Here is a 12,143-nt window from a genome sequence, read left to right as displayed (position 1 = left end):
GCCGCTTTCCCACTGCCCCGGCGGACAGGGACAGCCCCGGCCCCTGTGCTTGCTGTCCGCAGGGGGCGGTGGGTGACAGGGCTCCTTCCCCCCACCTGCACTCGTGTCACCTGCCGCAGCCTCACCGAGGCCAGGGCATAGGGTCCGGCGCTGCTCGCTGCGGGTTCACCTGCGGCGTTTCCACCTTTGCTGAGGATGACGATGGTGGGCGGTGACGGGAGGCAGCAGAGGGCAGGAGGTGCCCGGAGCGGCCGCGCAGCCCCGCCCGGCCCGTCGGGGCTGCCCGGCGAGCGCTGCGCCGGCATCGGCTCTGATCGCCGTCAACGAATGTCACCGGCAGAAGGAAAAACAAAAGCTGCCTCCAAGGTTCGCGGAGTAGAATTTGGCAAGGCTCCTAAAGATACCAATTAGCAAAGGCTAAACCCATTAATGAAGTGGCGGCTCTCTGGTTTCAGCCAGGTGGTGCGGATCAGAGCGCCTGTATCTGCAGCAGAGCCCCGCTTCCCTCCAGCCGGGACCTCACAGCAAACCTCCACATCAATAATACCCTTAATGGATCTCATTAGGGCTGGGGCCGCGAGTCCCGGCCTGGGAGCGGCGGGGATGAGGGGAGCAGGAGGGCAGCGCTCCCCACCCGGGTGCCTCGAGGGGCGATGGATGCGCGCTCCCTCCGCGGTCCCCGCGCTCCCGCTGCCCGGCGGGGCTCGTGGGTCTGCATGACTGCTTTTACAGGCGGTTCTTTCCGAGATAAGCGAGACCTCGGCATCGCCTCACCGGGCTCGCCAACCCACAAGCCACGAGCATCCGCGGCCGGGCGGGCTGCGGTGCCCCCGCAGCGCGTACCCGAGCAGGGGCTGTGAAAGGGGAGGGGAAGGGGCTTCTGCGAACTGATTTAGAAAGAAAAGCGTCAGGACCACACCTCTGTAAAAAGGGACTGGGGAAAAGGGAGGAAATATTTCAGCTTCAGCTGGGGAAAAACAAAAAGAGGGGAAAAATAGAAAACCGAAGAAGTATAAACCTGGCCGAGGTGAGCTAGCATATTTAGCTAATGGAGGTGGACTATGAAAAGAGACCTCATATTTCTCTCCGAGGAGTCTCTCCAGGTCCGCAGCCGAGAATACACACAGCAAACGTTGTGCTTGAATTATAGCTGAGGCTTTGCTTTATTTGAATTCACTGGTGTTTATTTAAGAAAGTGAATAAAGGTTTTGTGTAAACAGCCATTATTTCTGATGAGCGCTCAACAGCAATAAGAAGGGGGTGGTTTTTTTAGTCGAGATTGTGGCAAAAGTTGACATTTTGGAGATTGCAGTTTGTCTTGCCGACGCCAGGCAGTCCCGAGGCATGAACTGCAGGGAGAGCTGTGTGTGCCTGCGAGTGTGAAACGGCGATGCCGAGCGAACTGGGGTCTGAAAACAATTATTTTTTAAGACATCAGCTTAAGCCCGACATTAAAATAAAATAAAAATATTTTCCTAAGGAGCGGGGCCGGTCTCGCTCTGCTAACGAGGGAGGCGAACTCAGGTTTCGCTGCCGCCGGCTCCGCGCCCACGGGGCTCTGGAGGGAGCCGCAGCGAGGCGGGGGGACCGCGGCGGACACCCCCTCCTGCCGGGCACGACAGCGGCGGACCCCGATGCCATCTGCCCGCCCGGCCTTTTTGCGCAGTGTATCGCTTGATTAAAATATTGCTTCTGCTTTGTTCTATTATTGTTTGGGGCATTTTTCCTTCTAGTGTGGCTGTTATTTCTGAGGTTGAGTCGGGTCTTTGGAGATGGGAGGTCTCTGGTAAGAAATCGGGGGAAAAGAAAAGTATCTCGCTGGGCTTCCTAACACAGTGCCCGGGAAAGGTGGAATTATTGTTTCCCGGGAGGAGGGCCGGCCGGACCTGGCTCTGATCAGCCCGGCTGCTCATCTCTGCCAGTGTGGATGCTCCCCAGACAGGGCTGGGACGTCGGAGCCGCACGGCGAGGCCTCCCGCTTCTATATAAATCCGATTTCCTATACATGCCAGGCAGGATGAGGCAGGAAAACCTCCATCCTCCTTGCGGCAGGGTGTATCGCTCCCGCTTCTCGGTCTCACGTACGACTTTTCATCTGAAACCACCGCGAAAAATCTCTTGGGGTGTCTGGGTGGGAAGCGAAGCAGGGAAGCGAGTTTGTGCGGGGAGCCTGTCCCGGCCGGGGCTGCGGAGCCCAGGACAGCCCGGGGGAGCTCCTGCTGGCCCCTCCGCGGGGACACCCCGCTGTCACCCAGCCGCGCTGCGGCGGGCGCCGGCGGCCCGAGGAGGGTGCAGATCTGGAAAGAGTCACAGCGGATTCAGGGGAGGTGAAGAGACCGCCCGGAGAGCTGCTGCCCCCGACAGAAACACCATCCAGGGTTCTCGGGTCGGCAGTGAAACAGTGGGCTCGGGCGTCTCTCGTTCAGAGACAACCAACAGCAAAAGCCTTTTTTTGTTACCAGGCCGTAACGAGCAAACAAAACAGAGGCTCCCCCAAGGTATCTGTGACCTGTGCTGGGAGCGGGGGTGTTGCGTGGCACTACCGACATGTCGTCTTCGCCAGCCAAGGCGTTGGAGCTGCCTGCGGTCACGACATTGTCCCGATTTTTCCCCGCGGGAATCGTGCAGCTACTGCAGCCTCGCGGGACGGGGAAGACTCCCTTCCCTGCAGAGACGGGCACAAATCCCTCCAGGGGCGCATCTTTCCCCAAAGTCGTTTCCGTGGCTTTGCTCTACCTACACGTACACAGCAGGAGCAAGCTGGAACGGGATAGAATTCCTTCTCCCGGGGAAGAGGAAGAAACCCATCCTCCCGCTCCGTCACTTGGTCCCTTGGCCCGAACGGCACCCGAGGTGCTCGGAGCACAAAAAGCGGGCGCAGCACGAAGGAATTTTATCCCATCTATTCCAGTCCGAGCTGAGCATCTTTACCCAAAGCTCGAGTCCCAACAGCACTATTTCCCTCTTTTGCCGTGTTATCCTAAAATGATGCCATAAAGGCATTGCCTCCGCTCTCTCCCAGTCCAGGCGGGCACTGCTCCCGTTGTTTAGGGAGGCCGAGGTGGAGGGAGCCTGGCCCCGCGCAGCCAGTCCTCCTCTGGAGGAGACGCAGATTCCTTTAACCCAAGGGAAAAGAAACGCTTTCCCGACTCACTTTTCCTTTCTCATCTGACAAGAGCCACTCCAAACCCCTCTCTCCTGCATGGGCTAGTCTTCAGGAAGAAAATTCAAGAGGCAAACAAATTCCTGCGGTTCTGCGAGCCGCACCACGGTGGTTTATCGGAGGAGAAGCCGTCGTGTTTCCCTGAGCATCTGTCCCGCGCCTTCCCTTGCATTCAGGGAATTCCAGCATCGTGGCAAATCCCGCGCTGATGAGCGCAGCCGCTTTCTGGGGCTGAAAGCGAATTGCGGGGTCCACACCGTGCCCTCCGATAAGCCACAACACCCTCTCGTTCCCTCCCTGGCAAGGTTTTAAAGGCAGAACATTAATTGACAAGGCCCTTCCAGATAATTTCTTCCCCCGTCCCACTTCTCTGTCCCAAGAGGGGCCGGTCGGGGACGGCGGGATCCCCGGGAGCGCCACCCCGCTCGGGCGCTGCGGGCACCCAGGAGCGCATCAGAGCTTTGTGCGCGTCCTCCTTTGAGATCACCCTGCCTGCCGTGGCTCTGGCGGAGCCTCTGCCCTCTCGGTTACGTTTTTTACCCATTCACCCGTCCCTTCTTCGTCCGGTGAGACGTCTCCTGGCCTGCTGTATGCCCCAGCTCCTTCTTCCCAGGGCTTCTGCTGGGAGAATTCTGCGGGTGTCTCTTTCCCTTTCCCCGGGGCTTTGCTCTCGCCAACAAAGGTGGCCCCGAGGAGAGTGTCCTCCCCGGAAACTCCCCCGGGCCCCGAAGAATTTCTCACCTGAGCCTTCAGAGAGGCAGCAGGCGAAGGCCAGACGTGCAGCCGCCTCCACATCGCTGGAGGACACTGGCATTTTCCCGGTCTTTCACTTTATTCCTCTGTCTCCCGTTTCTTTCTAGCCATGTCTCAGGCCCAATGCCCTGGGGAGGGGGTGCGCCTTCTGCCCTTGCCCTGCCCCGTGAGGGAATCCCGGCCCCCGCGGATCTCTGTGCCGAGGCAAACCCTCTCTTCCCACGGGCAGCACGGGGGCTGCTCAGCGCCGCGGCTCTCGCTCCAGTCCGTGCTGCCCGCCAAGGGAGGAGGGGAAGCCGGCTGCCTCAGGAGCGGCCCCGGAGGAACGGAGCACGGAGCAGCGCGGCGCTTTGTGTTTTTCCGAGGGCGAGGCTGACTGTGAGCCCGAGCGGAGCCCTCGGATCCCGGCCGGGACCGCCGAGGATCCCCGGTGGAGCCGCCAGGCCGCGCGTACCGGGGAGGGCACGGGCCCCGCAGCACCCGGCGGGACAGGGGGAGAGCCCACCCTGCGTCCCCCCGCCCGGTGCTCGCCCTGCCCCCACCCACCATCCGCCTCTATGACGTCACAGCGCGTGTGTGACGTCACAGCGCGCCCCCGGGCCGCACGGCCGCGCTGTGACGTCACGGCGGCTTGCGGAGCGGTGGGCGGCGAACCGGGGCGACAGCAAAGCACAGCAAAGCAAAAACAAACCAAACGTGTCCCCCCCGCGCCCCAAAAGCGCCCCGGCGGCTCCTGGCAGGGCGGTCAGACAGGCCAGCCCTGCCCCGCACCCGCAGGCGAAAGGCACCGCACACGGCACAGGCACAGGCGGGGCTACCAATGGCATCGGCAGCTCCTCATCGGGACACAGCTTTGTGTCATCAAATCCAGTCCTTGTCACTGCTTTCATTAGCAAAAAAAAAAAAAAAAAAAAAAAGGAAAAAAAAAAAAAAAGGAGGGCGCCTGGGGAGGCTCCGAGGAGAGGAGAGGCAGCTGCTCCCTTCGAGAGGGGTGAACGAAGCTGGGGCATCCACGCCAGCCCTCGCCCCTGGTCAACAGACTGACGTGGCTACAAACCATAGCAAACATTTTATTTACAGGAGTTATATATATATATATATATATATATTTTGTCAGTGCAGTATTTCTTGGCCGGATTATTCGAAGCAACAAGTTGCAACCAATGAGGACGTTGGCAAAATACTTCACATTGTAAATTGGTATGGGGGGTGGGGCGGGGAAAGGTGGGGAGTTAAGAGAGCGTTCTCGCAGTCCCTCTCTCGGATTTTCCTTGGAGAGGACGAGGGGCTGGAAACGGAGAATTAAAATTTTTAAAAATAAAATAAAATAAAGAAGGGGGAAGAAAAAAAAAGGCGAGATTCTTCGGTCTCCTGCGAGCAGCTCTGAGGGAAAGGCGGCCGCCTCACGCTCTGCCTCCCCGGGGCCGGGGCTCCCCGCTCCGCCTGCGCCCTCGGCCCCTCGCCCCGGGCCGGGCGCTGGCCACAGGCGGGAGCGGGCCGGGGCCGGGGCCGGGGCCGGGCCGGCCTTGCCGCGCTCCCGGGCCGGGGGAAGGGAGATAAATTAGCGCACAGGTCCCGGGCCGCCCCCACTATAGGCCGCTCCGCGGCTCGGGGCTGGCGGCGGCGGGCGGCGGGGAGGGCAGGCCGGTGCTGCCGGAGGACTTGCCGAGCCCGGCGGCGGGCAGGCTCCGCTCGGCGCCCTCAGTCCGTTCCGTGTCGCTGGGGGCCATGTCGAGGGACTCAGCGTCGCTGCTGTCGCTGTCGCCGTCGGAGCGGCTGGGGCTGCGCTCGGGCTCCCCGGGGGCGGCGGGCGCTGCGCCGGCTCGCTGGGCCGCCGGCTCCGGCTCCGGCGGCGGCTCCTTGTCCTTCTGGGCCTGCGCTTCCTTGGAGTGCCGCCACTTCATCCGCCGGTTCTGGAACCACACCTTCACCTGCGGCCGCACCGCCCTTAGACGGGAGGCACGGCCCCACCGCGCCCCGCACCGCGCCCCGCACCGAGCCCTTCCACCGAGCCCTTCCACCGAGCCCTTCCACCGAGCCCTTCCACCGAGCCCCTCACCGAGCCCTTCCACCGGGCTCTTCCACCGGGAGCAGCAACACGGGGAGAGAAGGCTTCGCCGTCCTCCCCTGCCGCTGCCCACATCCTTACGCGACTAAAAGGCTTGGATTTGTTTTTTTTTTTTTTCCTCCTTCTAGTTTGTGTATTTAAATACCGCACACACCCCACCCCGTGTTTGTTTGTTTGTTTGGATGGGTTTTTTCCTCTCTCCCTCTACTCCTTCTTCCAGGAAACCAAATCTTGCTCAAGAAACCACAGCGTTATACAATTCTGTGAGCTGCGGGCCCTCAATAGTGGAATCATTACAGAGTGGCGTTTAATGATTCCGTTTGAAGAAGTGTTTTCACTTCCTCAGAACGAAGGATTTCACAACGCGAGGAAAGATTTAGAACAAAAAAAAATAAAAACAAAAAGAAAAAAAAAGGACATTAAAGATAGTGTTTTCGCTTCTACTTCCTTTGCCTTAAACTGCCTCCTACAGCAAATTGTGCAGCAGTAAAGCGCACACTGACGGTCTGCCCTGGCCCCGCTCGTCTCTCCGCCCGGCCTGCTCCTCGGTGGCCAAAACGCAGGCGAAAACTCCGCGCCGGGCCGCGGTACACTGCGGAACCTGGGCGCGAGAGATGCTCGGGGCGAGGTACAGCCCCTCAGACAGCCCCGCTTATAATAAAGGAAGGGAAAACACTTTGAAACCTCACTGCCCTCTGGTATCCATCTAAACTGGAAGTAAGGTTTGAAATAAACCCGAAGCCATTCTTACTTGAGCATCTGTCAGCCCCAGCATCGCCGCCAGTTGCTTCCTGTCCGGTTTGGTGACATACTTCTGGATTTCGAACCGTTTTTCTAAACCTTTCCTCTGCAGGTTGGAAAAAACCGCCCTGGACCAGGAGCGCTTCCTCTTGTACGTCTGGGGCAGCGTGTCCTTGGTTAGAACTGCGTACGGGCCTGGGAAGGGGAAGAGAAAAGCGGGGGAAGACAGGGAGAGACGGCATTATTAATGTCACAGCCTTGCAGGGAGCCTTAAATCGATCGGAATAGGAGTTGGAGTGCAGTGTGCAGGGAGGGCCCGGGCCAGCGCGGCCCTGCCTGCCCGATGGGTACGTGTCCTGTCAGCTTGTGCCGCCTCGGGCTCGGGTGGAGCTGTCTGGAACCCTAATTTCTTCCTCTCCCCCCTCCCCGCTTCTTCTGTCTGGGCCCAGGCTATTACTCCTGTACTCGATGGGACGTTCCTCTACATCAGGCCCTAGCCGGTTCTTCCTCCCCCCCACGCAGCCCGGCTTTCGGCCAAAATCGGAACCTCGCTACGCACAACCCCGGCCTTGCAAAACTGCCTGGCGAGTCCCTCCGGGGGAAGGGGGCTGCTCCAGGACGGAGGGCCCTGCGCCACGGGAGGGTCGAGGAGGGACGAGATGTACCTGGAAAAGTGTCTTGAAACTGGTGCTGCACTGAGCTCCTTGGGTTTGTGTTTAAGGGACCCAGGATAGCAGAGGCCTCGTTAATGGGGTCTAGAGACGCGAAGAACTGGCCGGCGGAAGGCTGCAAGTTGGGGAGATGAACCCCAGTTTGGCGGCTCGTAGTTAATAAGGAGGTCAGATCTGCGAGCACAGGAACAAGGAGAGCTCTGTTATACCGCGGTCGAGACCGACAATCCGGCATGATTCGGAGCGGGTGCCCGGTCGGAGGGGCTCGGGGGGCCACCAAGCAGCCGTCTCCCGCCCTCAGGGGCTCTCCTTGGGAGAGGCGGCCGCGCTCCGGCAGTCAGACATCCTCGGACATATTTACTCCCTTGGTCAGGATGTTTACAGACCGTGAGGGGAGACGGATTGCAGCGAAAGCCTTTAAAACGCGCTGTGCCCCGGGAGACACAAATCCCCGGCTGCTCCGGAGAGCGCGGAGCGCTCCGCTCGCTATTTCCACTCTATCGCTATTTTCCCAGGGGCGCAAGCTCCGCGCCCCGGCTCTGCCGTGCGGAGGCCGGGAAGGGGACGGGGGGAGTGAGGGGGTGGCTCAGTGAGAGCAGTTAAAAACTCCGATTTAGAACTTTTTTTTTTTTTTTTTTTATTTTTCTTTCCTCTGCTAGATCGAAAAGTTTTCAAATCGCGGGTGTAGCCGCTAATGACAGTACAAGAAACAGAGCACCGGGAACGTTAGCACGGAAAGCGGACAAGCCAATTTCTCTACCTCTCAGCGTGTTGCCTTCCTTGACTTTGGGGTCGAACTCCGCCGATAAAATGCGGTCGATGCCGAATTTCAGGTCCTTGCTGGCGGGCGCGGGCGCCGAGCCGTGCGTGTGGCCGCCGGGCAGGCGGGCGGGGGCCGGGGCGCCTCCGCCGCTCGCCGCCGCCGCGGGGGACCGGTGCTGCGGGGGGCGGTGGTGGTGGGAGTGGTAGGCGGCCGAGAGCGGCGAGAGGCGCGGCGGGAAGGCGGCGGCGGCGGGGGCGTCGGGGGCCACGACGGGCGTGGGCCGGAGCGGCGAGGCCGCGGCGTGGAAGGGGCCGCCGTGGTGCACGGTTCCCAGCGCGGCCGGCATCCCGGTGCCGGGCCCTCCGGGCAGGCTGTCGGCGGCTCCTGCCGCCGCCTCGCCGCCGGCGTGGAGGATGTCGGCGATGCAGAAGGACGGCTTCTTCGCCGCCGCGGCGTCCAGAGGGAAGCAGCCGCCGGCCGCCGGCCCCGACGCGGAGCAGTACGCCGCTGACCACAGGCTGAAGTTGGAGGCGTAGAAAGGAGCCAGCCCGGCCGTGTACATCCTGCCCGAGGAGGGGACGCGCCGCTCCGCAGCTCAGCTCCCGGGTGCGCGCCGCGGAGCTGCCCGCGGCCCCGGGCGCATGGGGAGGGATGGCGGGGCGAGAGGCGGCTGGCGGAGCGCTTCCCGGAGGGGCAAGGAAGGAGAGCCAACCACCAAAAAATGACGGAAAAAAAAGAAAAAAATAAGCCCGAAAATTAAAAAGTCCCCAGAACGCACTGCCAGACGAAGAAAGCGAGCGAGCGGGCGAAGAGAGGAGCCGCGCAAACAAAACAAACCCAAACCAAACCCCCTTTCCTCGCACTGGGGGAAGAAAAAAATATCCACCCCTCCCCAAAACTTTCTCTGGCAGCGAACAGCCCTCGCTCCGTCCCCACGCCCAATCCGCGCTCGGCGGGGCCGGGCGGCACCGCCCGCCGACACGCCCCCGCAGGGCCGGGCCGGGCCGGCCACCGCGCCCGCAGCGCCGGCGGCGCGGCCCCGGAGCCGCGATTCCGAGCGGTTCGCCCCCAAAGTACACCCCAACACACACCTATGCCCCCCTTAAACTGCGCTCTCGGCTTTGAACAACCACTTTCCCCCTCCCTCTCCCCCCACCAAAGGAAAAAAAAAAAAAAAAATACAGCGCAAGGTCTCCGCGCTTTCCGCCGCCGCGATTTCCAAACGTTTGAAAGAAACGCGCGGGGAAATTCTTGGCTATTGGAAGCAGGTCTGTCCTCTTGGAAACGATTCTCAAGGAAATGTGTTTCCTTCCCGGATAAATGAGCCTGGGATAGTCTGGGAGACAAGGGGTCCATGCTGATGCACGCAATATACGTATTTATGAGGGCTCCCAGACATTCTGGGCCCAGGACACGTTGGATCCCGCATTAGCGGCGATTAGTTACCCAGTACTATTTTGACGACCGTGTAATTTTACGATAGATTTTTGTCCGGTGGCTGCATTTGATTGCACACCAATTACATCTTGAAAACGACTTTATAATTTCTCAAACTTTTGACGACAGAACTACCCCCATTTTTTCCAGTACACCAGAATCATATGCTGTATTCACTGCTATAATTTAGGGACAAATTTATGATAAATCTTTTTTCTCTGTGCTCTAACAGAACGTTTGTCCTGACCTGACTCTGAAAATCAACTATTTCTCTCTTTTTTTAGTTTTCGTACAAGTAAAGAAGTCGCTGTCGTTTTGAGCAGCCTGCCGGGTCGGAGTATTGCAAGTTTGCTTTGATTTTGTTTCAAAAAGATCATATTATTTTTTCCAAAACGTCTCCCAAATTCCGACGCTTTTTGGGGAACGGCCAGAAAGGCCAACTATTTTTCTTTCGCCAGGTAGGAAGATGTAGCTTCTGTGGGAATATTGAAACCACCTGCGAGCGAGAGGGAACGCGTTCCTTAGCCATAACCGTGTGCTACAACGGGTGAAGGTGAGGCTGGCTCCCCGGGAAAACCAGGCACTTCTTTGCTTTGCTTTGGTTCCTGTTAACGAGGCAAAACCCAAAAATGAATACAGGCTGGCTTGCCAAGGTGTGTCCGAAACCCGAAGGAGGCAAAAGAAGAGGTTGATTATGTCTCAACTTTTCCTGCCTCGACATCGGAAAGCTCCTTTTCCTTGCATCTCTCCTCTGTTCTCACCCACGCCAGCTGACCCCAGCGCCATCCTCTTGCTCTCAAACCGGATCGAACGACTCCGGTTCCCCTCGCGTTCCCACCTCCGGGCAGAGCCACCCCGCCAGCCCGCCCGAGGGACGGGCAACGAAGCGCGCCCCGGGCTCTGCACCCCGGCCGCAAACCGCCTCGTTAAATTAGTGCAGCAATACCGCTGCTGCCCTGAGCGCTGGGCCAGCCCGGGGCTGCTCACCAGGCAGTCAAGGCAAAAACAAAACAAAACCCCAAACCAAACAAAACCAAACGCGGTGCTTTTTCTTTCTTTTTCTTTTTTTTTTTTTCTTTTTTTATTACTTTTTCCTTCTAGGAGCTGATTTCAGAACTCCTCTCGCCTGGCTGCCCTGCAGGGCCCGTGGATGAGCAGCACCGGAGGGACGGGCCCGTTCGCGGGGGCCCCGGGCACATCCGACCCGGGCACGGCCGCGGCTCCGCTGCCTCGGGGCCGCCGCTGCCCGGGGCCCGCTGTCATCCCGCGGGCACGGAAATAACCCGAAAGGAAACGCTGACCGCCTCGCACTAAAGCCCTTCACCCCGGGGCCGGGCCTCGGGAGGGCGAGGAGCCGGGCAGTCCGGGCCGTAGGGGCAGGTGCTTTCCCGGGGCTCGGCTGCGCTGCGGCCCCGCGCGTCCTCCGCGGCCGAGCCCAGGAGCACCTGCCTCACCCCCCGGCCTCTCCTTCTTCCTGGGGACAAGGGTGTCCTTTCTCCCCAAAGGCCTTCGCAGGCCTCCCTGCCTGCCCGGGGGCGCGCAGGGCTGCGCGGCCGCGCTGCCGGGGGAGGCGGCGGCCCCTCCTCCCCGCGCAAGGAGGGAGAAGGCTGCAGGAAACCCGGGGCTCGCTGCAGTCCAGGTCATCTCCTGTTTTTTGAGAGGTTCCAACTCGGACTAAATGAGCGGATGTGCCTGCGAGATTTGTCCCAAAATAGAAGCGGCTTTAGTATTTTAGGATACAGCAGAAATCCTTATTTCTTCCGGAGAAAAACTTCATAATGAGCGCGAGCACTTCCCTTTTCAATATTTGTGCAACTTTATCTCGACCAGCAAGTTGCTTTGGTGACGCAAATCCGCCCTTGTGTATTGCAACTACAAAAATAAATGCAAGGAAATCAATTCCCTTCTAGCAATGAAAACATAAATATACAGCTGCGACTTTCCCCTTTAATCTTGCTTTCCGAGGGACTCGAGAAGGAGGCGAATGAACTGTGCGGCAGAAGCAATGCTGCCTTTTTTTTTTTTTTTTTTTTTTTTTTTTTTTTTTTTTTTTTTAAGGAATGGAGTCTCTAAGGATTTTTTTTTCTTCTTCTTCCTCGAGGCTGACAAAAGAGGTGGAAAAAAATTATTCGAGTTCTTACGAGGGGAAAATAGAAGGACTAAGCCCGAGGCTCTGCAGCTTCTCAGTCCCTACTCGAGGGCACGGGACCGGGAGCATCCCGGCGAGGGCCGGGCGCTGCCTGCCAGCGCCCCGCGGGGAAGGACGGACAGCCCTGTCGGCCAAACGCCTGCCCCGTCCAGCTTCCCGGCGAGCTGCGGGCAGGTCGAACCCACGGATCCCGCCGGGATGCTGGCAGCCCCAGGCCGCCTCTCCCGGGCCCGAAGGATGCCCGAGCCCGACGCAGCCGGTTCACCCCACTGGGGGCTCCCCGCCACCGGCCCAGCCGCGGGGGGATGGGGAGCCAGGTTTGCCCCTCCCAGCCGGCCCAGGATGCTAGCGGAGCGGCCTCCAGCCCTCCTTCGCCGTCGCCCTCGGCCTGGGCCTTG

At 59.8% G+C, this 12,143-nt stretch overlaps 1 protein-coding gene across 2 annotated transcripts; it reads right to left on the bottom strand.

Annotated features, from left to right (window-relative positions):
* Positions 1 to 5,100: 5,100 nt before the first annotated feature.
* HLX (H2.0 like homeobox) lies at positions 5,101 to 9,222 on the bottom strand. 2 transcript variants are annotated; one of them, XM_063391079.1, is made up of 4 exons: positions 8,157 to 9,222; positions 7,391 to 7,570; positions 6,736 to 6,920; positions 5,101 to 5,847 (listed from the first exon to the last, which is right to left on the bottom strand). In XM_063391079.1, exons 1-4 carry the CDS (start codon positions 8,719 to 8,721, stop codon positions 5,506 to 5,508), a joined length of 1,272 nt encoding a protein of 423 aa, XP_063247149.1. In that variant the 5' UTR covers positions 8,722 to 9,222; the 3' UTR covers positions 5,101 to 5,505. The 2 variants fall into 2 exon arrangements, with proteins under 2 accessions (XP_063247149.1, XP_063247150.1); XM_063391080.1 differs by lacking the exon at positions 7,391 to 7,570 and having other exon boundaries at positions 5,106 to 5,847; positions 8,157 to 9,219.
* Positions 9,223 to 12,143: the final 2,921 nt, after the last annotated feature.

The sequence above is a fragment of the Prinia subflava genome, chromosome 2 (genome assembly GCF_021018805.1).
Source record: "Prinia subflava isolate CZ2003 ecotype Zambia chromosome 2, Cam_Psub_1.2, whole genome shotgun sequence".
Classification (NCBI taxonomy): Eukaryota; Metazoa; Chordata; class Aves; order Passeriformes; family Cisticolidae; genus Prinia; species Prinia subflava.
This window is presented reverse-complemented; position numbering and strand designations above follow the sequence as displayed.

Bases quoted from the DNA above. Each gene is read 5' to 3' on its own strand.
- HLX (XM_063391079.1), bottom strand. From the start codon at position 8,721: ATGTACACGGCCGGGCTGGCTCCTTTCTACGCCTCCAACTTCAGCCTG. The intron at 6,921-7,390 runs GTACATCTCGTC...TCCCCTTCCCAG, and splicing joins GTTTCAAGACACTTTTCCAG to GCCCGTACGCAGTTCTAACC. The intron at 5,848-6,735 runs GTAAGAATGGCT...GTGCGGCCGCAG, and splicing joins TGGGGCTGACAGATGCTCAA to GTGAAGGTGTGGTTCCAGAA.